At 39.7% G+C, this 24,724-nt stretch overlaps 1 protein-coding gene across 3 annotated transcripts; it reads left to right on the top strand.

Annotated features, from left to right (window-relative positions):
- The first annotated feature begins 44 nt into the window (after positions 1 to 44).
- Positions 45 to 22,392, top strand: LOC117418714 (tandem C2 domains nuclear protein-like). Of its 3 annotated transcripts, XM_034031849.3 has the most exons (13): positions 45 to 1,911; positions 2,789 to 2,877; positions 3,284 to 3,426; positions 3,686 to 3,922; positions 5,405 to 5,575; positions 11,604 to 11,692; positions 13,564 to 13,639; positions 14,938 to 15,038; positions 16,211 to 16,327; positions 17,083 to 17,274; positions 18,418 to 18,532; positions 18,672 to 18,871; positions 20,342 to 22,392. In XM_034031849.3, exons 3-13 carry the CDS (start codon positions 3,348 to 3,350, stop codon positions 20,450 to 20,452), a joined length of 1,488 nt encoding a protein of 495 aa, XP_033887740.3. In that variant the 5' UTR covers positions 45 to 1,911; positions 2,789 to 2,877; positions 3,284 to 3,347; the 3' UTR covers positions 20,453 to 22,392. The 3 variants fall into 3 exon arrangements, with proteins under 3 accessions (XP_033887740.3, XP_033887741.3, XP_033887739.3); XM_034031850.3 differs by lacking the exon at positions 2,789 to 2,877; XM_034031848.3 differs by having other exon boundaries at positions 45 to 2,877.
- The last annotated feature ends 2,332 nt before the right edge of the window (positions 22,393 to 24,724 follow it).

Raw genomic sequence — 24,724 nt, 5'->3', positions numbered from 1 at the left:
TGGGGCAAGTGCCTCTGTGTGAAAAACAAACAGAAGAGTGTGTCAGACTTCTATGATGCTTCAGCTATTAGTACTAGCCCTGTATGGAATGCGCTTAGGTGCGATACTGTGTAAATACCAGGGCACTTACAGTACACATAGAGTAAGTATAGTATCAACAGTCCACACAAGCACGTTTTTAATTGTTAAATTCTGCTGTTATCAACTGCAGCGACTTCGCTTATCAATATTACGAATGGGGTAAGAATTACCAATGTTTTCTTGTCCATTTCTTCTGTAATATATTCGTGTGTACACAGCCACACAGTGGAGCCTGGAGCCAGACAGGACATTTCCATCCAGCATAATGTAATTTTATTATGTTCAGAAGACTGTTGCAGAGTTCAAAATCCAGTAAACTAGCTATTCTAAATATACATTGATATTTTTTAAAATGTGAGAATATTCAGACATGGAGTATTTAATTACATAGTATTCTGAATACTGTTCTGAATATCTGTAATGATGTTGCAACCCCCAAAGTTGATGGTTTATACTCCATTACAAAGCAAGGGGCCTAAAACATTTTGTAGTTAAGAGAAATCACAATCCATCTTGATTATGGAGCCACAAATTAAAATGAACAACTCCTTTTCTGATCCAAATAAACTTTTTTTTATTTACTAAAACAAAATTGTTTGTCTTTTAACACTTAAAATGTGAAAATCTAAAACAAGTATGTAATTTTATTATTATTATTATTATTATTATTATTATTATTATTATTATTATTATTATTTGAAGATGTTTATTGCTGAATCGAATCAACTCATTCTGCGATCAAAAAAAAAAGCGTAACAAAATTATAGGGTAAGATTTAATACGCACTTGATCCACTGTTAGAAGATAAAAAGGGAGCCAACATTGTATCGTTTATAACACATTCATGTAGGCTACATAACTGCAGAATCCCCAATGATGTGTTGTTCTATTTACTAGCAAATACAATATGCTACTCACTATTCAATGGTAAGCTTGAAGGCACATTCCAAGACAGAACCCCTGGAAGCCAAATCGCATGTGTCTTCTTTATAGTTAAAGCAGCACAATAATTTCACTCGGCTAAAACGGAAACATCTGTACGTGACAAATATTTCCTCTAATATGTTTTTTATATATAAATTATTATTATCATTATTGACGGTAAGAGATAACTGACAGAATTATGGTTCTGTTTCCGACAGTTCATTTAGTCCTTTCCTGATTGGAAAAAACGTGACATATTTTTCTAAATTCGCATCAGCATCATGCATCCTTTGTAAATTGATTTGGTTGCGCAGTAGATGTTTATTATTATAGACAGATAGTAAAAGCCAAAGAGTTTTTTTCCCAGACAATTTACGGCTATAAATCTAACCTGTTTTGCCTTTTTTTTTTTTTTAAATAAATAAAATATTTTATTATCTGGCGCACTACAGAGAAAGTTCCCCGTTTGTTACATTAAACAAAGTGGCAACTGTAACCTAATAGTCATGTTATCTGATCTATTGATTCAAGTGTAGCCTCTTAAATACACATTGTGGAAACCTGCTCCGAAATTGATACCTGCACTGATTTTGTGATGTGGGAGTTTCCTGATGGGACCGTCCAACTAGCTCTAAGACCTAGCGACATTATTCTCCAGTTAAATAACAAGAAGACAGCTAAGCCTTTCCAAGGAAATCTATTTCCTGGAGCTTCTCCTGAGAACTTGCAGAGCAGCTGCGGACGTGTACCTTGTGTGTGGCTTTTAATACTCTGGTTTTCAGAGACGTGATATAAAACTTGCTGCAGGTGCAAGTATTAAAACAGGAAATACCTTAAACGTGAAGGAATCTTGGGATCACACTGACCATTATTCCTTCTAAATCCAATGGGACTTTACTTTTGATGGTAAGTTTAACTTTGTTTCATTGATGAAAGCGCTGTGTGTTTTTCTTCTCTGATGGAAGAAACTAAGGAAGTTTTCTTTTCAAATCTGCGTTGGGATTTAGAGAACGTCAGCAACTTTTTTTGTTTTAAGTTTTAGTCTACAGCATAAATTAATATACATCCATATTTCAATATACCCTACAGATAGTTTAAGCAAATCCATTCTATATTTATTTTAATGCATGTTTGATATGCTCTGTTTATTTTTATGGCCGTCATGTATATAAAGCAATACATTATTGTCATTATTATCTATAGAAAGCTGTTCATATTTATAGAATTCTACAATTCTACAGATTATTAGCAATTGAGCACAATTAAAATGTATAGATTTTTGGTTATATTGTATATAATGTATATAGTGAGCAATGTTTCTTTTGAAAACTATACATTTCTATTAATACATTTACTAGGTTATCCCTGTTTTGAATACTGATCTATTGTTAAGTTAAAATACAGTAAGTCTAATATTTGGATAAAAAGCTGAATTACAGAAGCATATTGTGCATTAATTAACCTGTTTCTAGACTATTTGTTTCTTTAACAAAAGCGACAGTCTAATGGTTTCCTGAATATCACACTTTTATTATATTCTTTAAAACAGAATTGGAAAAATAACTCAAAAGGTAAAGCTTTGTGAATAGGGTCTTATAATTTGTACGATACACTGCTGTTTAATGTGGTTAAAAATGACACTGTGCCGTTAGCTTTGTAAGAATTAAGATCATAAGCACCAGTGAAATGATCTTGATGCCTGGATAGGATAAAGCCAGCTGCTAAAGAAATCATCAAACTGAAAATGATTCAATTTTCAGTTTTTTGTCTCTTATTGGTTTAGGACCCCTATGTTTGCCAGCTACTTCAGGTTGCTGAGATGAGTTGCAGACTATGCAGCGATATCCATTAGCTCACTAACCACTTTGGGAGGTATTTGATTCACTCAATTATTTCCTGTTTTTGCTAATTTTTTTGATACATGTTATGCCCTGCCATTTTGTACAACAGGACAAATGTTACTTACAATACAGAGCCACAAACAAGAAAAACAGGAACTCACCTTTTAACACTTTATATTGTAAGTTCTTTCCATAGTTTAGGTAAAATGTAGTAACAGGGCTTAATAGAACACTTTTGAACTTGTCATAAACCTGTAAATCAATGGTTCCCAACCTGCAGCAACAGTGTCAACAAATACAATATACTTCTTGCACCATCCTAGTTCCTATTAATCTCCATGTTCTGAAATGTACTTCATATATTTGTATTTCTAATAAGTAACCACAGGCTGCCAATTGCATTTAAAATAACATGTTTTTATGCTTTTTCCTTTCAGTCCCACACTGGTCATTTTTGCTCTTCGTTATTGGCTCCCTCCTTTTCTTGTGTTGATCTTGGTGATGAAAGCGATGGCGACTGAGTTCATCAAAAACTGCTGCAAGGGCCTGCTGTCGAAAGAGAAAGAAGCTGAACCTGAAGGTGAGCTGACAAGAAGCCCCATCCGCAAGTCTCCCCAAATCAAACAAATAGCGCCCCATTACATTCGAATGGCAGATCTGAGCCTACATATTTAGAACCATCATTTTAAAAGCTTTAGCATGGAGTTAGGATCTACAGTAACCTATTAAACTCAATACATTGTCTGTCGCTATACAGCGACTCCTTGGCACGGTGGTTGTTACTATGTCCTGAAGATTACTCCCCATTATTTTAAGTCTTTGTTCTGTCTCAACTTTAGCTATAAAGGAACATGTTGCTCCGCCCAGGTCTAGGAAGTCTCTGAGTGACACGGAGAGTGAACGGTCGCCGGTGGGATCCGTTTATGGGAAGAAGCGAGTCGGATGCACTGAGCACTTCCTCCTCTCCAGACCCCCTTTGGATGGGAGGCAGGTCCCTTTTGTTGTGCCAACCCTTAAACCGTCCTACATCCAACCCAACAGTCATTTGAACTCCAGCTACCCGGAAGGACTGCAAGGTATTCAAGAAGTGTTTTTAGGCTTGAGTTCCCTTTTTCAATAAGTAATGTATCTGCTGTCATACAAAGCATTGCGCACATATACAATGCTATGGGAAACCTCACAGATTACTAAAACAATGTTTTCAATAGGAGTAGAACCCATGCTCTAATAAATTATAAACTTGGCTCCTATTGCTTTTGGATACATGTATAGAATGGATGTATGCATGCCATAGTCCACAGTGCAGAATGCCTTGACAATGTTGTCTGTGTATGACAATGGCAGCAGACTGGAATACAAGATACAAGAGACTGTTTTACTCTTAAATTGGGGTTGATGTAATGTCTAGGGATTATCTGTCAGTCATATAGGATGATGAAAGAGACCGGAGTCTTGATTAAACATTTCCATTCTACTGGCCCAAACTTTTTTTTGGTATTTTTCTTAAAATCCAAAAAGGAACCTGGAATCTGGCTTTTTGTAGTAGTTCAGATGAGCTCCAGTTCAATTCAACCATTCCCTCCCATCTCTAATCTTAGTACTAGGCTGGGCACACTGCTTTAATAATTGGTTGCTGGGGCAACAGAGTTGTTTTTATGTAATATTATATTAGACAAACTTTACCAGTCGAGCATTCAAACAATATACATGGCGGTCTGTCTGTTTAATCTTTTCTCCCTTTGCCTGATTAGAATGATAATGTTGTTGAACACCTAACTTCTCTTATGTTAACCTGTTTGCTTCTTCCCCTGGGAATGCTTACATGTACTGTATATACGTCACACTTTAACATACACCCAGAGGACCACTTATCCAATTGTAATGAAACGTGATTAGGACATTCTTTGGCATAAGAGTATCAAAATATGGAATTATAAGGAGATGCCTCTGTCTGTGTTAAGGTGTGTTTTTACTGTATGTCACACCTTCAATTCAAATATATGTCAACGCTTATCCAATTGTGAAAAAAATGGTTTCACGATTTTTCCACAAGTTATTGAGAATCTGAGGATATTTGGAGGAACTTGTCTTTCTGTCCATCTGTTATACTTACATTTTACATGTACATAGGAGGTTATAGGTGATAGTGATCTAATTTTGTATGTACAATGTCAACCAGTGCTACTGAGCTTCATGTTATAGACGGGCTGCTGGTTTCTCTATTGTCACAACTGAAACATTTCTCTGAACTTTTATGGTGTGAGGAGATACATTATTATGTCTTCAGCGTCAAGACATTTAGCTTGTGTCAGTCTTTCGTTCGGCTTTTCAAGTGATGCTTTTGCATGAGGGTGGATGGTTTGGGGTTCAAGGTGCTTCTACACTTTTTTTACACAATTCATTCTCAGTGTTACAGATACACTGGCACGCACTCTGGACATGTGTTACATTCCACATACTCAACCCTGTGTCCTGATAGCATAGCAAAGCAATGGATAGTGTTATAAAGGGTCCCATTTTCCACTGTACTGTAATGATAAGGCATTATCCTGTTGTAGGTTCAGCCAGGAGTATGTTCAATGACAGGAAGGGGGAGCTGTCTGGTATGAGTCAGCTTGGGATAGATCCTGATGCGGTTTTCCACCCCAGCTATATGCTCCATCATGTGTCCCCGGGATCAGTAAGACGTCCACCTGAGCAAGTAAAGGGACTGAACAAGCATGGATCAGGTAGGGGAAATGGAACCTTTTGTTGTCCATTTAAAAAAAACAAAAAAAAAAAACACAGTGTTTCACATTGACTTTCACAAGTTCTTTTCATTGCAACACAGTGAAAAATAGAGATTACATGATTATTTATTATTAAAACAAAAAAAATTAATAATAAAAAAGATTGGTAGACTCAAACTTATTTTACATCTTTAGAACAAATATGATTGCTTGAAGGGTACATAAGAACCTTTTTATTTTATTGTGTTACATGTTCCCATGCGTTGCTACAACTGTTTACATAAGGTGTGTGTGTGTGTGTGTAGTGTTTTATTTATTTATTTTTTACATTTTTACAATTTTTTAAACTTTTAAGTTGCATTCCCTACCTCAAGATGGCTTCCCATGTACCGCATAGACCGCTCAGAACTACATTTCCAATCCTCCTCCTGCTCACATATGTAACTGAGATGGATTTACCAGTGAGCAGGAGGATGATGGGAAATGTAGTTCTGAGAGGTCCATGCAGGTACATGGGAAGCCATCTTGAGGCAGGGAATGCAATGTAAAAGGTAAAAAAAGTGGTCAAAATGTAAAAAAAATAAATAAAACAATACGCACACATTACGTAAACAGTTGTAGCAACACATGGGAACATGTAACACGCTAAAATAAAAAGGTCCTTATGTACCTTTTAAAGAGTAAGTAGCGGGGTTCCAAAAAATATACTGTTACACGCCCCCAGGTGTTGCTACAACTGTTTAAATAACATACCTGTAATTGTTCTTTTCATTGCTGACAACTTTCAGATCTAAAACCCCAGTGCACTAGAGCGGACATTTTAGCCTTTAAGGAATGTCAGACTCAAAGGATTCTTTATTTCCTTAAGCAGTGATAAACAAGTTTCCCCAGTTGTTCTTAAAATACAAGTTTTTGCAAGTCTCTCTATAATTAATTGTTGTGTGCTGGAGCCAAATTCCAACTGGAAGAATGTTTTTGCTGAACAAGAAAATGTTTCACATTTCAGCGTATTGTGGTTTGTAAAAGCTTCTTGTTTTTTGTTTGCATATCTTTTCTAAATGTTAACATTTGAGATATTGAGAAATATCCCTTTATTATTAGAGAGTTTGGCTTCTTCCAATCAGTTAAGGTGATTTTGAATCATTTGATAAGCCAAGGAAAAATAAATATTAAAAGCGACAGTTGGGGTCAGGGCGTCAGTTCAAATTATTCATGTAACAGTTCAAATATACCTTAGTAAACTATTATTGAAATTGATTTTTAGTATTGTATTTGATTGCTGCAATATAAAAGTAAATGTAACAAATGAGCATTGCTTCACCAAGAAGCGCATTAGGTGCTGTGTAAATACTTTAATGTTTACACACCATCTACATATAAATGCCATGCTCTTCATCTGTGGTAATCTTTTGTAAACTGTGGAACACTCATACTATGATAGTGGTGGGATAATACTTCTGAACAATTATTACTAGCTTTAAAGCACTGTTACTCTTAATGATAATGACCAATGTTTCTCATGTCTTTTTTGGTCAGGTACAGTGCCTTGCGAAAGTATTCGGCCCCCTTGAACTTTGCAACCTTTTGCCACATTTCAGGCTTCAAACATAAAGATATGAAACTGTAATTTTTTGTGAAGAATCAACAACAAGTGGGACACAATCATGAAGTGGAACGAAATTTATTGGATATTTCAAACTTTTTTAACAAATAAAAAACTGAAAAATTGGGCGTGCAAAATTATTCAGCCCCTTTACTTTCAGTGCAACAAACTCTCTCCAGAAGTTCAGTGAGGATCTCTGAATGATCCAATGTTGACCTAAATGACTAATGATGATAAATAGAATCCACCTGTGTGTAATCAAGTCTCCGTATAAATGCACCTGCACTGTGATAGTCTCAGAGGTCCGTTTAAAGCGCAGAGAGCATCATGAAGAACAAGGAACACACCAGGCAGGTCCGAGATACTGTTGTGGAGAAGTTTAAAGCCGGATTTGGATACAAAAAGATTTCCCAAGCTTTAAACATCCCAAGGAGCACTGTGCAAGCGATAATATTGAAATGGAAGGAGTATCAGACCACTGCAAATCTACCAAGACCTGGCCGTCCCTCTAAACTTTCAGCTCATACAAGGAGAAGACTGATCAGAGATGCAGCCAAGAGGCCCATGATCACTCTGGATGAACTGCAGAGATCTACAGCTGAGGTGGGAGACTCTGTCCATAGGACAACAATCAGTCGTATACTGCACAAATCTGGCCTTTATGGAAGAGTGGCAAGAAGAAAGCCATTTCTTAAAGATATCCATAAAAAGTGTCGTTTACAGTTTGCCACAAGCCACCTGGGAGACACACCAAACATGTGGAAGAAGGTGCTCTGGTCAGATGAAACCAAAATCGAACTTTTTGGCAACAATGCAAAACGTTATGTTTGGCGTAAAAGCAACACAGCTCATCACCCTGAACACACCATCCCCACTGTCAAACATGGTGGTGGCAGCATCATGGTTTGGGCCTGCTTTTCTTCAGCAGGGACAGGGAAGATGGTTAAAATTGATGGGAAGATGGATGGAGCCAAATACAGGACCATTCTGGAAGAAAACCTGATGGAGTCTGCAAAAGACCTGAGACTGGGACGGAGATTTGTCTTCCAACAAGACAATGATCCAAAACATAAAGCAAAATCTACAATGGAATGGTTCACAAATAAACATATCCAGGTGTTAGAATGGCCAAGTCAAAGTCCAGACCTGAATCCAATCGATAATCTGTGGAAAGAACTGAAAACTGCTGTTCACAAATGCTCTCCATCCAACCTCACTGAGCTCGAGCTGTTTTGCAAGGAGGAATGGGCAAAGATTTCAGTCTCTCGATGTGCAAAACTGATATAGAGATACCCCAAGCGACTTACAGCTGTAATCGCAGCAAAAGGTGGCGCTACAAAGTATTAACTTAAAGGGGCTGAATAATTTTGCACGCCCAATTTTTCAGTTTTTTATTTGTTAAAAAAGTTTGAAATATCCAATAAATTTCGTTCCACTTCATGATTGTGTCCCACTTGTTGTTGATTCTTCACAAAAAATTACAGTTTCATATCTTTATGTTTGAAGCCTGAAATGTGGCAAAAGGTCGCAAAGTTCAAGGAAACCGAATACTTTCGCAAGGCACTGTATTTCTGTTGCGTAGTTGATTAAACTCTAGATTTCTACGAAGCAACTTCACAAAAATAATTAGAAACCTGTACCTTAATCCCGTCCCTATGTATTTATTTATTATTATTTGTATTTGTTTGCGGCGTGGATAAAAGCGCAGCGTCTTTTGTTATTGTTTATATATTTAAAACCCCGTGAGGATGCATGGCTGATCAGCTACTGATTATTTAACTAGCTGACAGTCATGCATCCTTACCAAACACATGCAGACTGTGGCCGAGGGGTAATAAGATAATTAACAGCTAGTTAACCCCTCGGCCAGAGTATAAGAACCTGCAGCTGTCCGTGCTGCGGGGTTGTTGACTGTAGAGAGGAGAGTACGGGAGAGCGGAGAGAGAGAGCGAAGAGAATATAACGAACAATTGCTATATTTAAAAATATACTTGTTTCTGTTCGTTTGGCCCTCATGCCCTTTGTTTTGTGTTTTGTTATTGTTTAAATCTTTTGTTTTGTTTATTTGGTTAATAAATCAGCTGAATGCCGTTGCGTTCAGTTTCACCCGCCCATCCATTGTTTTGGTTCAGTTACTTCCTGGTCCGTGACGTGACCATTGCTGCCGTCTCCAACGCCAGAGGGAGAGGAGCCATTGCTGCCGTCTCCAACGCCAGAGGATGAGGAGCCCTCGCCACTGTCTCCAGCAAGAGGAGCAGAGCAGCAGGAGCTGCCTCTGTCTCCATCACCGCTAGGGGCAGAGCAGCAGGAGCTGCCTCTGCCTCCGCCACCTCCACCGCCAGGAGCAGAGCAGCAGGAGCTGCCTCTGCCTCCGCCACCTCCACCAGCAGAGGGTGAATGCCTGCTGGTTCCGCCTCAGCCGCCATGGGAAGACTGCTTGCCCCTCCCACCTCCATCAGCAGAGGGTGAATTCCTGCTGGTTCCGCCTCAACCACAGTGGGAGGATTGCTTGCCCCTCCCACCTCCACCAGCAGAGGGTGAATTCCTGCTGGTTCCGCCTCAACCGTCGTGGGAGGATTGCTTGCCCCTCCCACCTCCACCAGCAGAGGGTGAATTCCTGCTGGTTCCGCCTCAACCGCCGTGGGAGGACTGCTTGCCACTCCCAGCTCCACCAGCAGAGGGTGAATGCCAGCTGGTTCCGCCTCAGCCACCGTGGGAAGACTGCTTGCCCCTCCCACCTCCACCAGCAGAGGGTGAATACCTGCTGGTTCCACATCCACCGTCATGGGAAGAACTGCTCCCGCCCTGCCTCGCACCGCCCAAGGATGCCTGCTTCGCACCGCCCAAGGATGCCTGCTTCGCACCGCCCAAGGATGCCTGCTCCACACTGCCCAAGGATGCCTGCTCCGCATCGCCGGGGGTTGCCTGTTGCTCCGCATCGCCTGGGGCTGCCTGTTGCTCCGCATCGCCTGGGGCTGCCTGTTGCTCTGCATCGCCTGGAGAGCCACCAGTTACAGGGTACAAGGGAGAAGTGGAGCTCCCGCTGCCGCCTCCATGGCCAGGGGCTCCCCTCCCGAGTTCACCTCCCGAGGGTCCGCTGCTGCTGCCGTCGCCTCCCGAGGGTCCTGTTTTGCCTGGGGTCGCTACCAGTCCTGCCATGCGGCAGGAAATACTGTGGCTGGAACCCCATGAAGGGGAGCTGCCGGCCACGAAGAAGGGGGGGGGGGGGGGAGGTCAGGAGACCAGCTCCCCCAGCCGCACTTTCGCGGCAGGAAATACTGTGGCTTGAGCCCCATGAAGGGCAGCTGCCGGCCACGAAGAAGGGGGGGAGGTCAGAAGACCAGCTCCCCCAGCCATACTTTCACGGCAGGAAGTACTGTGGCTGGAGCCCCATGAAGGGCAGCTGCCAGCTATGAAGAAGGGGGGGGAGGTCATGAGACCAGCTCCCCCCGCAGCAATTTCGCTGCAGGAGAACGGGTGGCCGGAGCCCCACGGAGGGGAGCTGCCAGCCATGAAGAAGGGGGGGGGAGGTTTGGAGACCACCCCCAAAATTTCCTTGGCCGGAGGAGCCGGCCGGTGCGTGGTCCACTGGGATGCTACAGTTGTTGGGGTGGGAGGAGGATATCCCACCGTGGCCACCACCTTTGGCTCGTTGCTGCCTCTGTTCCTGGGCCGGGACTGCTAGCCGGGACTTTGGGGATTAAGGGGGGAGGTGGCCGAAAAGGCCATGTGTGCTGCGCACAAGGGGGGGCATGTGTGGCAGAGTGTCCCGCCCCTATGTATTTATATATTATTATTTGTATTTGTTTGCAGCGCAGATAAAAGCGCTGCGTCTTTTGTTATTGTTTATATATTTAAAACCCTGTGAGGATCCGTGGCTGATCAGCTACTGATTATTTAACTAGCTGACAGTCACGCATCCTTACCAAACGCGTGCAGACTGTGGCCGAGGGGTAATAAGATAATTAACAGCTAGTTAACCCCTCGGCCAGAGTATAAGAACCTGCAGCTGTCCGTGCTGTGGGGTTGTTGAGTGTAGAGAGGAGAGTACGGGAGAGCGGAGAGAGAGAGCGAAGAGAATATAACGAACAATTGCTATATTTAAAAATATACTTGTTTCTGTTCGTTTGGCCCTCATGCCCTTTGTTTTGTGTTTTGTTATTGTTTAAATCTTTTGTTTTGTTTATTTGGTTAATAAATCAGCTGAATGCCGTTGCGTTCAGTTTCACCCGCCCATCTATTGTTTTGGATCAGTTACTTCCTGGTCCGTAACATCACCACACCTCACCACTGCAAGCCATCCTGCCACACTGTCAATAGTTCTTTCTTTGCATTAAAGGGTTGGTCTGATGGAGGCTTGTCCAGCCTCCTCTCCCTCAAGCCAGTTGGGTAATTTTTCTCATTCCTCCTCTCTCTGTCTTTCAGTGTGGGACTTGAAAGGCAACAAGTCACCAGTCTCCCCAGGTTTAAGCAGCTCCATGTTTGATCTTGCTACACCACACAGTCACATTCAGGTGAGTAGGTGTGTACAGAAGATAGCACCGTTTGGAAGAGACTGGCACAGTTGCAAAGTACCATAGATCCTAACCCATGCTTTCAAATGTCCTTGCCTCCTATTAGCTTTATTAACAGTATTAATGCCCCCCCCCCCCTTTGTTGTGCAGATATTATTGCTTCTTCACTTGTTTTAAATTCAGGAAATGAAAATAGTTCAGATACTTGCTATAGATAAACAGCCACAGCCTGGTTCCAGAGTTGAAAGTTAGATGAGCAGTTGTCCATAAACTTGAAGGTGGCCAAGCCAGAAGCCACGTCACCTCAGTCTCTCCTCTGCTTGTGAGCGTGTCCCTCTAGTGTTTCTGTAGGCTGATGTGTTTGTTGTGTGTACTGCCTTCCAGAACTCCTTTACTAAGCAACACTCCTCCACTGCACCCCACCTCTGTGTGCACTGTGCTACCCCTGCTGACAAATTACTTTCAAATGGTTAGGTAAACAATAAAAGTGATGCAAATTTCAAACTGATTATTCATTGCCTGATTTTTTGTTTCACAAATGCATACTACAGCAGTGTGGAGTAGTGGTTAGGGCTTTGGACTCTTGACTGGAGGGTTGTGGGTTCAATCCCCGGTGGAGGACACTGCTGCTGTACCCTTGAGCAAGGTACTTTACCTAGATTGCTCCAGTAAAAACCCAACTGTATAAATGGGTAATTGTATGTAGAAATAATGTGATATCTTGTAACAATTGTAAGTCGCTCTGGATAAGGGCGTCTGCTAAGAAATAAATAATAATAATAATACTACTGTCTCTGCACACGGTATGGTAAAGTTACTTTAAAGTAATTACCAACATAGGGCTCCCGAGTGGCGCATCCAGTAAAAGCACTCACTAGAATGCAGGATGCGCTCTATAGCCTGGACGTCACCGGTTCGAGTCCAGGCTATTCCACAGCTGACCGTGGACGGGAGCTCCCAAGGGGCGGCGCTCAATTGGCCGAGCGTCGTCCGGGGGGAGGGAGGGTTAGGTCGGCCAGGGTGTCCTCGGCTCACCGCGCACCAGCGACCCCTGTAGTCTGGCCGGGCGCCTGCGGGCTTGCCTGTAAGCTGCCCAGAGCTGCGTTGTCCTCCGACGCTGTAGTTCTGAGGCGGCTGCATGGTGAGTCTGCAGAGTGTAAAGAAGCGGGCGGCTGACGGGACACACTTCGGAGGACAGCGTGTGTTCATCTTCGCCCCTCCTGAGTCAGCGCAGGGGTGGTAGCGGTGAGCTGAGCCTAAAAATAATTAGGCATTTCAAATTGGGGAGAAAATAATAAAAACTAATTGGCAATGACTAAATTAAAAAAAAAAAAAAAAGTAATTACCAACATTGTAAAAATAAAATATGGCAAACCACAGTAAGTGTAAACTTTAAACATGGCAAAGGTATAGCATAGTTATAGAATGGCAACACAACACATATCAAACATTCCTGACACCAACTGTATACTATGCATGTACCATAGTTTAACATGGTGTGTCATGTTTTTAACATGCTTTATTATACCTCTGTGGGATTTACAATATTTGCCTATGCTTTACCATGCTTTGACTGTTTAGACTATGTTTTGACTATGGTAAACTCTTATAAGGGGAGTTTGTACAGTTCATGTCACCTGCTTGAAAAATAATGAATTGGGTACATCTAGAAATTCCCCTACAAAGTCACTTAAAAGAATAAAGGTTTCTTATGAACAGTTATGGAATGGCATGTATATGTGTTATACGGACACACGTAGCACCTTGGCTTTCAGTCCTATTCATTTCATCTCTATATTCCCTCACACACCAATGTTCATTGTGTTATAACCCTATAATAATGCCGCCTTTTCCCCCTCTGCTCTCCCCAGCGCTATGACTCGGTGTCCAGTGTCCAGAGCAGTGAGTCCTCCATGAGAGACTCCCTGGGAAGTAATCGCAGTCTAGGTAACAAGCTGAACAATCCTGCTGTTGTCTATCTTACCTGTTCCTGTTCCTGCGTAGGATTTCTGATAGAGCTGTATTTCAACAACTTGCTATATTGTTTAATAGATGACTGTGCAAGTCTTACTGCCAAGAATTACATTTTATTTATGTGAGCAATGACTTCTTGCTAACACAGCAGAAAATGCCATCTTTATCACTGTTCTTGTTTTGTTATTTGGTACTTTTTAAAAGACTAGCAGCATCATAATTAAAACAACCCTAGGTTTTTAACTTTATAAAATCCTTTACCGTATACAGTATTTAATTTGGCAGTGTATTACATTTTTGGTTTTTAACCAGTTTGACAGGTTGTAAGGGAAGAGTACAGTGATGTTTCTCATTTTTAATGTGTTGCCTTGACCTTTTAATCCACTAAACAGTACTAGACTCCATATTGTTTGACTTTGCTTTTGTAATCTTTTATTTAAGTTCTTGAGACTGTTTTCCACAGAACTTGCTTTTGCAACAACATTTCCAATTTTGGTTTTTAGTCATTCTCTAATTCAGGAGTAAGAGGTGAAAGAGCCTGACTAATAGAGAAATAATGCTGCTTTGTTAAACTCAAAAGGTAAAAAATACCACACTTGGGATCCATTTTTATTTTCATTATGAAGTACTAATTAGGCAGTAACAATGTTGACTCTCAAACATTCAGTGATGGAGTTCTCCTAAATCCAAGATTATCAGGTAATAAAAATCGTAAGGCTAGGGCTTTTGAGAGGGAGAGTCTGTCCTTTAGCACACAACTACAACATGTCAATAAAACTATGCCAGGAAAGTTTTCTGAGAAGCAAAGATTGCTGTGGAAAAGGAGAAATAGGATGGGGGATCTAAATCCAACTTTAATCCCAAGAAAACCGAACAACAGGTCCAACATCAGCCCATAGTTTGTTTGCTTTCTCATAGTCTGAGACAATATACTGTAAGCCATTGACATCAATAACCTTCAACCAGTAAAACAGTGGTGCCTAGATGTAAGTCTCTTATGCATATCATTTACACTTTTAGATATATCCTCCTTCTTTCTCACAACCTCTCCTTTCTTTTGTAAAATGATTTAACTGCTACTTTTTGCAAGTACAGTTTTTTTCTAATTTTATATCATTATCATTGTTTTACAGCCAATTCAGTGCCTTTCTTTGGCTAGATAAGGCATCGCTTATATGTAAAGTGTCATGCCATCCCTATGTATTGACTGAAACTATATATGTTCCTTACACTAACATCTTGCATGTGTGTTGTGTGTGTGTTTTTTGTAGAATCCATAACTCTCTCCGGGGATGAAAGGGAGTTGGGGAAGCTGCATGTGAGGCTGTGTTATCAAGTTTCTCATGAGCAGATTTGGATCACAGTAGTCAGGGTAAGATTACAAGGCTTGGCTGCTCAGGATAGAACGGTAATAGATCAATTTAAAAGCCTTATTGTGTCTGCTCAAAGGGGGCTTTTTATGTAGCGTTTACACTGTAAAGGTTACAGCTGACTGGTCCTGTTAGGTTTCACCTCTAGAATAACATTGAAATGTTCATTTGAATAAGCTGTTCCTGTAAATGGCAGCCTCTTTTTTTTTTTACTTTTCTTGCATTGCCCAACACTTTATAAAACGTTAGGTCTCAATTGTATTCATAGTGGATATATTGTAAAGTAATTGTAGGCAGCCCTTTGATCTTGAACGTTTGGTTGTAGGACTCTTGTGAAAAAGATTAGTATCTCCAGCTGCAAGTCATTGGGATTGTGCTTCCCAGTTTCCCAACTTCAATTAGGCTATGTTTAATTAGCTTTGGTAGTGTTTACTCATCACAGCACACAACACAGTTTGTTGTATAGGTTACCTGAGAGGTGCACACACTAAAGCTACACAATCTAATTCAGTTTAGAATTTATTTTTATAGAATTTCTCGTGTCTTGTGTTCTGTGTGCTTTACTTTATTGGGGTGCAGATGCTCTTTCTCTCTTTATTTTTACACTGAAACAGTTTTTCCTCCTTACAATCCCAATGGTTGAAATGGAAAAAACAGCAATGTGGTTAAGACAGACTTTGATGTAGAGCATGTAGCAATTTGCTGCTCTACAGGCTGGAAATGTTCAGTGGTGAGGCAGAGGCAATGAGGCAGTGACATTATTATGGGAGCAATCCCCAGTTAATAAAGCAGGACATGTGGATACAAACAGAGGCTGTACACAGGAGACAGCAAGAGTTAGTAGAAAGAATGTTAAAAAGGTCTGTGGTTATACACTCAACTGCAAAACTGAATCAGAAACCTTTAAACACATACAGAAAATGAAAATGCACTTCCAAAATGACTGAGGGAGTATTGAAAACCGTACGAAAGTATTTTTAAAAAATCTACAGCAGATCATTTTATGAAAAATCATAGTCAGAGTTTCAGATTTAGACGAAACCTAGCACCCCAGGTCATGAGTTTCTTCAGAATCTCAGATGCCTTTGTGATCAGGGTGTCTTTTGTGAAGGAATGGCCTGGCCCAGAGAAAGGAGTTTTGTTAACATCTGTTTGTTTTCTGTTTTTGTTGCAGTGCAAAGACTTGTATCTGGCTTCAGGGAGCGGAGACCATCCTGTTATCGGGATTAAAGGGACCATCACCTTACCAAAGCCAGTGCAGTTCAAGTCTTCAGTCAAAGAAGGCACTCATGTAAGCAGAGGTTCCTTTTAACTCGCCACCTTACAGTAAACAGTCTCCTTCTTCCCATAACTGCATCCTCACAAGTTCCCTATTGTTCTGCTGTTGGCCATTTTCTCTTCACCTCAGGTGAAGCCAGTTATTCCTGTGTTACTGGTAATACTGTAAGACTCTACCTTACACTTATATAGGGGCCAGAAAGTGAACGGGGAAACCAAGTGTTTTCAACAAACTTTGAGCGTTGTGGCAGGTTAATATAAGATAAAAGATTTTTAAAGCATGATTTAAAAGCGAGAAACATATAAAAGAACAATATTGTTTTGTAACTTGTCAAGATTACTCAGGAAGTTAAGAAAGTAACCTAGAAGACAGAGGTGTGGTTTAACACAGGATTTGTTGTTTGTATTGTCTATGCGTTATTCAAAATAATAACAAAAGATTTCTGGGATCTGCTCTATGCTCTACTTGAATATCTCTGCTGCTCTGTGCTGCACTTTTTGTCACAGAGTAGGTAAGGACACCTTACAAGCACTGAAACATTAGTTGCTTGTACAATTCTCTTGTTTGCTGCCTTTGTATCAGGGCTGGGGGAGTCCATGCATATTCAGATAGTTATAAGTGGAAGGTTGAGTGCTTGCTCTGTACATCCAGTCACATGTCTATTTATTCCACATTTAATGTAAGTGTTTGAAAGATCAATGATCGGGTACAGTACAGGAATGTGTACATGTTGATTCAGACGATCTCTTGAATGTTGTGCCTCTCAGGAGCTGGAGTTCATGGAGACCTTCGTGTTTGCTCTGAAGCTGCAGCAGCTCCAGACAGTGGGCCTGGTGTTTAAGGTGCTGACCCACCACCCTCGGAAGAGGACCATTGGGGAGTGTGCCATGTCCCTACGCAAGCTTAGCTCTGTGGAGAGCGAACATTGGCTGGACATCACTCCCATTTCCAAAGCCCTGGTAGGTCCTCCTGGATTCAGAATTGTCTTTATTATTGCTCTCCCTTATTAGACTTACCTAATGTTACAGTCTAGATCTAGATAACCATGTGAAAAAGCATTTAAGGAAATAAAAATGCATTTATTATGTGAAGTTCCTCTACTGGGGTGGAGGCATGACCACTGATCCAACCATGTTGGAAATGTTCAGAAATGTCCAAGCTGTCATTTCGACAGTAACCATAATACATGAGATGATGTATTGTGAACTAATAAATGAGCTTTTCCCTTCAACTGCAATACTAATTCAAGTAAGAGTTTTGATATACTATAAACATATACACAACATTACCTGTCTGTGACCTTATGGTATAACATCATGTTTCCAGGGATATCCTTATCTGATTTATACATTTATATTAAATTATAAAATGTCTTTGGAATATCCTGCTTCCTGATTGGCTGCTGACATTCCAACCCATACGGTTAAGAGTGTTACCAATGGTTTAGATCTCATTTATTCTAATCAGGCAAATCACAGTTTCCTATCTGTAATGTTACATTTGTATCCGTACAACCCACGCCTTCCTGTGTGTTTTAGCTTACTTAGATAAGCTTCATGACCAATTTAAGTCTCTGATGGTTTTTTGTATACTTTTGATGCTCATGAAAATGTCAGGCACGATACAGCAGACACCATGAAAGCGTCACCTCAGTCCTGGGCCTTTCTCAGTGTTTTGTGATGTGGACTAATGCCCTCTAATGACTCAGCTGAGAGATGGGTTGAATCAGCCACAGTCATAATGACATTCTGATCCTCAGTATTTCAGCAAACATAATAAAAAAAAATGTTTATGGAAGTAATATGATCTCAAAGAAAATTGAAATATGTGTTTGCCAATTACATTTGTTACAGTAATAAAAGACAGATGGCTTCTTAAGCCTAAAATAATTACAGTTAGTTAATAATACCTTTTATGCCGGCTGAGGACATTGTCTGGTGCGGCAAACCAGTTTTAGAAATGGCTTGACTTTGCCTTGTGTTTCACTACACACCAGTGACTGTACAACTCTGTCGTGTGTTATTGCTTACATATACCATATGCTGAGAAAACAATTTAGAAACTTTACTCATTTATATAATGTGTGTCCTGTCTTTCATTAGCCCTGCCATGCTGAGCTCCACATTGGAACCTGTTTTCAGCCAGTCAGCAGCAGGATTCAGCTGCAGATTCTGGCTGCACAGAACCTCCCCAGCTCTTCCACGCCACTGGGCTCGAGTAGGTTCTGCTTGTTGATTTTATTCATGTTGCTAACCATAGAACGAAACAGACCACCAGAGTGATTTATCTGCCTATCTGAGAGGCACTTGAGTTGCGTGCCTCAATTCTGATTTGGTTCCTTTGCTGGTTTCCACAGGTTTCTCTGTGAAGATAGAGATGCACGATGTGAATGGTCTGGTTGCTAAGAAGAAGACCAGAGCGCTGAAGTCCACCAATGGACAGGTGAAGTGGGGCGAGACCTTCCTGTTCCCCATCGCACAAGGGGAGCAAGGCATCCGTTTCACTGTGCGACTGTACAGCCGCAGCTCTGTGCGGAGGAAACACTTCCTAGGCAAGGTAAGGATCAACACGAGCCTGCTTCTTACAGCTACCCCGAACACAGTCAATTGCCTTGTGTAGTCTTCATTTTATATTTTTTCCTGTAGCTGATTTTGGGTAGAAAATTACTATGGGTCATTCCTGGTGAAACCTGAGTCATTTGTGCAATCGTGGATATGGAATACTAAGAAAAACCTAATCATTTAAATAACAAATGTTTCAACTAGAAGTCTTCATCTATGTCTTCAATGTTGAAATGAAGCTCATAGAGATAATGTGGACTTCACCCCCAATTAATAAATTGTGAATGATCTCATTGTTTCCATGACCTGCTGTAACTTGTGCTGTCTACACCTCTGCAAGGTCCAATACATGCGGAATTAACTTATGGGACTACCAAGAGAGAATCCTAATATTACTGTATTCATTTATTTAATGTGTTTCAATGAATGACAGAAATATTCTGCTTTATCTTTTTTGAATGATTACTCTGTGTTTTTTTTTTTTTTTTTACTTACTGGTATTTTTTTTCACTGTAGAGGTGGACAAAAATGTTTTCTTTGAAGTAAAAATGTGAAAAATGCACCCTGTTTTTTGGTTTGGGTAATCAATCTTTTAAAACTCTTCAGTTTCACAAAAACTTGCCATTAGCTGCCTGGCTTTGAGTTACGCTGAACCGCCGATTCCAAAAGCAACAGTGAACCTATTCATCACTTCTCCAAGCAGAGTTTAATCCTGCCCAATATCAATTACCATACAGTTAGCTCAATGTTATTAAGAAATGCTTTCTATATCAGTTACTTTAAATAAAGGAATGTTATTAACTTTATAAACAGTAGATATCTTCTAGTAGTCTTATACAGAACTTAATACGATTAACATGAATGAAAAACTAATAACGCAACTAACACACCTTCCCATTTTTTTACAAATTGGTGTGCAGTGTGGGAAGCACAAGATTATTGCATAAATATTCTGTGGCTCTATACTCTACAAATAGAGACCACAGTTTACAATCTATCATATTCATACTACAGAGCACAAGGTATCCTTCATTGAGTCCATGGAAATGTCACTTTGCCTCTGCCTTGTACTTCAACTGCAACTCATACAGTAGGGGCAGTTTTGAGAAAGAGACACGTTACAGCAAATATGTACTGTAACATGTAAGTCATATAAAACGTTCTGGCTGTGTCAGTGTTTTGAAGTTATGGATGATGTGCATTAGTTTGGCTGGGTTTATCCCGGTATTTCTACATAGTTTTCCCATGCTTTCCTCATTGTTTTAATGAGCATTTACCATAGTTTACCATGCTGTTTTAATATGCTTTACCACACCCCTCTGGACTTTACAATGCTAACATTTTACTATAGTAAATTTTTATAAGGGATTGCATTTGGAGGGTAGTCCACATGATGAGGAGCAATGGAATTAATGAGTGTTACTGGCTTATGTTAGATAGTGCTTTCATTTCTGTGTGTTCTCAGGTCCAGATGGGCTGGGAAAACAGCTCCAGTGAGGCAACGGAACAGTGGATAGATACGACCACAAACCCTGAAAAGGTGGTAGTCATGTGGCAGAAGCTGAACCCAATCTGAGGGAGTCCTCTCCATAGGAATTTGACATTTTTTAATGTTTTTTTTACTATCTTCTAGTGCTTGTATAGTTACTGGACATTTGTCATTCTCATGGAAGCACGCAAACTGTCTTTTTTAAAGAAACTTCATTCATGGATATATCAAGGGCAACTCTCTTCCATGATTAATATGGTCAACTGCCTTCTATACAGTTTACATTGAAAGTAACTGACTTACCGTGACTGGTCATATTATGGACAAAACAAACTTCATTGTGATCAGTGTAAGAGGAGATGAGAATTCAAGACCAATCGTAAAAGAAGGAACTAAAATGATGTTTCAAATGGTCACTATACGTGCTCGTACTGAGCACATTAACTACAAGTCTCTGATTACTGAATCTGTCTCTGCATTACTGGGATTTCATTATTTTTTATTCTGTTGTGTGAATAGGATGTCTTGGTGTTTGATTTTTCAGCACTGTGCTTTTTTCTTTATTTATTTAAGATACCAGTTAAGTCTTTCCAACTGTGTCCTATAGACATAGAAGACTACTAAACAAGTATGCAAATTGAAAATAGCAAACTCTTCAGGAAAAAAGAAAACACAAAGTTTAAAAGAATACATGTGGTAAAACTGTAAGAAGTTAAGTGGCAATAATGTCTTTGTCAGTGATGTGTACTTCATTATATATTAAACAAACTATACCGAGCATCAAAAGAAACTTATCACTATTATAACACAGCGCCTTCGTGCAATTGGCATGCTGGAGGCTGGACTAGGGCAGCGTACTGTGGCTCTGCGTCTTGTGTGCTCACAGCCAGCAATTTCAAACTTGGCGAGACGGTATAACCAGACACACTCTGTCAATGACAGGCCACGAACTGGGAGACCAAAAGTCACAACACCTGCCCAAGATCGGCAGATCATTTTGCAGCATCTTTGTGATGTCAATTGTTAATCAGCACAATAAAAAGTCACTGCACCTGCTCTAAAACAGAGTTCACATCTAGTGAATTGTATCCAAATATAACTGCTAAGTTTCTTTTGATGCTCAAATATAAGTGATAAGTTTATTTTGATGCTGAGTATACATTTAGCGTTTCATTACAAATCAAATACACAACATCATTTGTGCAGCTTTCAAACGTGGGAGATACGAAGTGATGCCAATACATATATTAGGTAAGATTTAGTAGAATTATTTAGTTAGTTCAGTGTACTTTAGGGTTGTACTATTTTCTGGTCAGATTAGTAATGGATAGTAATGTCTGAGAGAAGGTAGGCTAACAATGTGCAATATATACATGAATAATAGATATTTTTTATATTATTGTAGTTTACGACATGTTGGATATATTTAATATTTTAAAAACTGTACATTATTTAAAAATGTATTAAAGATGTTTTTGTAGTGAGAATACAAATATTGTTTTGTATGTCTACACTAAATGGAAAATAGATTTGAAATATATACTGTCCTGTATATTAAGTATTTTAACTAGTGTGTACCACACACCTTTAAAAAAAAAAAAGAAGAAGAAGAATATATATAACTACGGTTCAAAATAATATACAGAAAAACAAGCCCAGTTTTTTTCATATACTGTAGTAAATAAATCAACCTAAAGTAGTACATTCAAATACAAATAGACTTTGCATTGCAGTTAGCATAGTATTCACTAGCATGTCTTCAGAATAATAAATAATAAATAAATAATTTCTTTCTTAGCAGACGCCCTTATCCAGGGCGACTTACAAGATATCACATTATTTTTACATACAATTACCCATTTATACAGTTGGGTTTTTACTGGAGCAATCTAGGTAAAGTACCTTGCTCAAGGGTACAGCAGCAGTGTCCCCACCGGGGATTGAACCCATGACCCTCCGGTCAAGAGTCCAGAGCCCTAACCACTACTCCACACTGCTGTAAACAATAAAACAAATTGTTTAACTAACACTGGACTTTCATGACTTCTTGTTTTCTTCCATATTTAGCGCCTGTCTCTCAAGTGTCTTTAGTGTACTCATCGTAATTAAATAGAGAGGTCTCTGTTGTAGAAGTAGCTTTATTCTGTGAAACACACTGCATGCTCATCCTCATTTAAACCCTTCCCTTCCCTCTCCCAGAGTGGATTGTGAGCTACATATTGTTCACTTCAAGGTGCATTTCGTCCTTGACATATATATTGAAAATGAATTGCATTTGTGTAAAGGTTACAGCTTCAGTAAGCCAGTAGGCCTACTGATTCCTCCATTTTCTTCAATACAGCAAGCCTTTACCAATGCACAAAAGCGATCTGATCCATGTCCAGAAAGGGAATGGGAAGGGCACACACCAGGGGAGTTAGCACAGCTTGGAGGTTTTTTTAAATAGTAGTAATATATATCTTATTATTAAGTCTTGAATTTTTTGGATGCCAAAAGTCATTCATTTGTACTCAATACTGAGGTTTTTTTTAACGGTTAATAGCCAGTGACTTCTTACAATATGTTGATTGGCGAACTGCTGTTACAAAGGGTTAAAAGTCCATTCAAGCACATTCTGTTGAAGTGAATGTTTTTCAACAGGAATTAAAATATTGACATAGAGGTATTTCCCTTGTGTGAGGCGTTTGCTGAATAAACATACTGTACATTCTTATCTCAGGTCTGCAGGTGTTTAGTGTTCTATCTGTAGTGAAAACACGAAACCTCATCACCGCATTAGCACTGTTTCACATCATCTGTTCCCGTTTTACATTGAGGATGGTGGAGGGCGGGATCCTGTAAAATCCCAAGCCCACTATCAAAAATCATTAGTGTGCCATTAACTATGTTTCAGTTCTGTGCATGCCGTTGTTTTATCAAAGGGGCTCCACTGACCAAAGACAGAAACAACACCTGAGTGGCAAAGCTCACTTAAATGTGCCTAGGTAATGGGTATTCATATTGAGAAAGCACACTTAAGATGTCTAAATGGATCGGGAAAGATGACGGTAAATCATTTTCATTACAACTTGAACTGATAACACTCTTAACATGCTTTCCCACAGCGCTTCTTTTCTTGCAGCATCAGAATGCTATCCCAGACAAAGATGACTGCCTCGCATGTATTCTAAATTCAGCTACAAACAAACATGTAAGAACTGTAATTTGCGGTTCTATTAAAAATATGTATTCATTAAGTTAACTGGTGGCTGTACCAATCTGATCCAACTAAATATCACATTTTTCAGTTCTTTTCCAGTTTCGAGTTTTCTCAAAACACTGTCTGTTTGGGTTACCACTATTTATCCTTGAGTGGTTCACAAGTCACCTGCGTCACTGGACAAGTTTTCTCTGTATAGCAATGGAGCTTGGTAGGTAGGGATTAGAGCAAAGGGCATTACACGGTTTGGCTGGATACTTCATGGTTTCTCTATACTCTTCCATTCCTTAACAAAGAGTGCCATTATATTCCACAAGCTGGGGGCCGAAAGGTGAGGAGGCAGTGAGGCTTTGGCACCACTTCTGACAACTAATATGGGGGTGCTATTACCAGGACTTGAACTGCATACCTACAGGATGAAGATTACTTGTTTTCACTGCACTATCCATTGAGAATTGTTTAGTCAGTCAGCTCCGAAACTATTAAAATACAGCTGCTGCAATGCTGGAACGACTCATTTATTGCAATTTCCAGTTGATAAGTGCATGTATCTGAACTCTGTTATTCATATGTGATATAACAGTATAATGTTGATTACTTTTGAGAAAAAATCAAATTTCCAAATTAGGCAAATACTCCTTTCCATATTAAAAAAAAACAAAATAAAACAGGTTAAATAGAACCATTTCTTTGCGATGAAAAATAAAATAAAAAAATATCATCCAACTTTTTGTGTTCTGGTGTCTGCACACAGTATTTATAAATGAATAACACTACATAAGATCTGGTTATAAGTAATACAATTCCCCTTTGTAGGTTAATTGTTACTGTTGGGGACTGATGATCAAAAGCCTTTGGCTGCTTATTTGGCTGGATTCCTTTTTTTTTTCTTTATCATTAAACGTCATTAAATACAGGTGTAAATGTGCACATTAATAAATAAAAAGGAAAATCCATTCAAACAGGAAAATCAAATGATTAATTGCTATAGGACTGGAATCTGAATCTTTATAATGTTTGCTAATGGGTAGGTGAGGTCCATTAAAATTGTATGAAACCACTCCCACTTCTTACCAGTTAAGATAATAATTAAACAGCAAATGTAAATGTATATGAACCTTGGTGTTGGGTAAATGTGATGCCCCAATAGAACCCCCTAC

Source organism: Acipenser ruthenus, chromosome 18 (assembly GCF_902713425.1).
Source record: "Acipenser ruthenus chromosome 18, fAciRut3.2 maternal haplotype, whole genome shotgun sequence".
NCBI classification, from domain to species: domain Eukaryota; kingdom Metazoa; phylum Chordata; class Actinopteri; order Acipenseriformes; family Acipenseridae; genus Acipenser; species Acipenser ruthenus.
The sequence above is the reverse complement of the archived record's forward strand: the minus strand, read 5'-3'. Positions and strand labels throughout refer to the sequence as shown.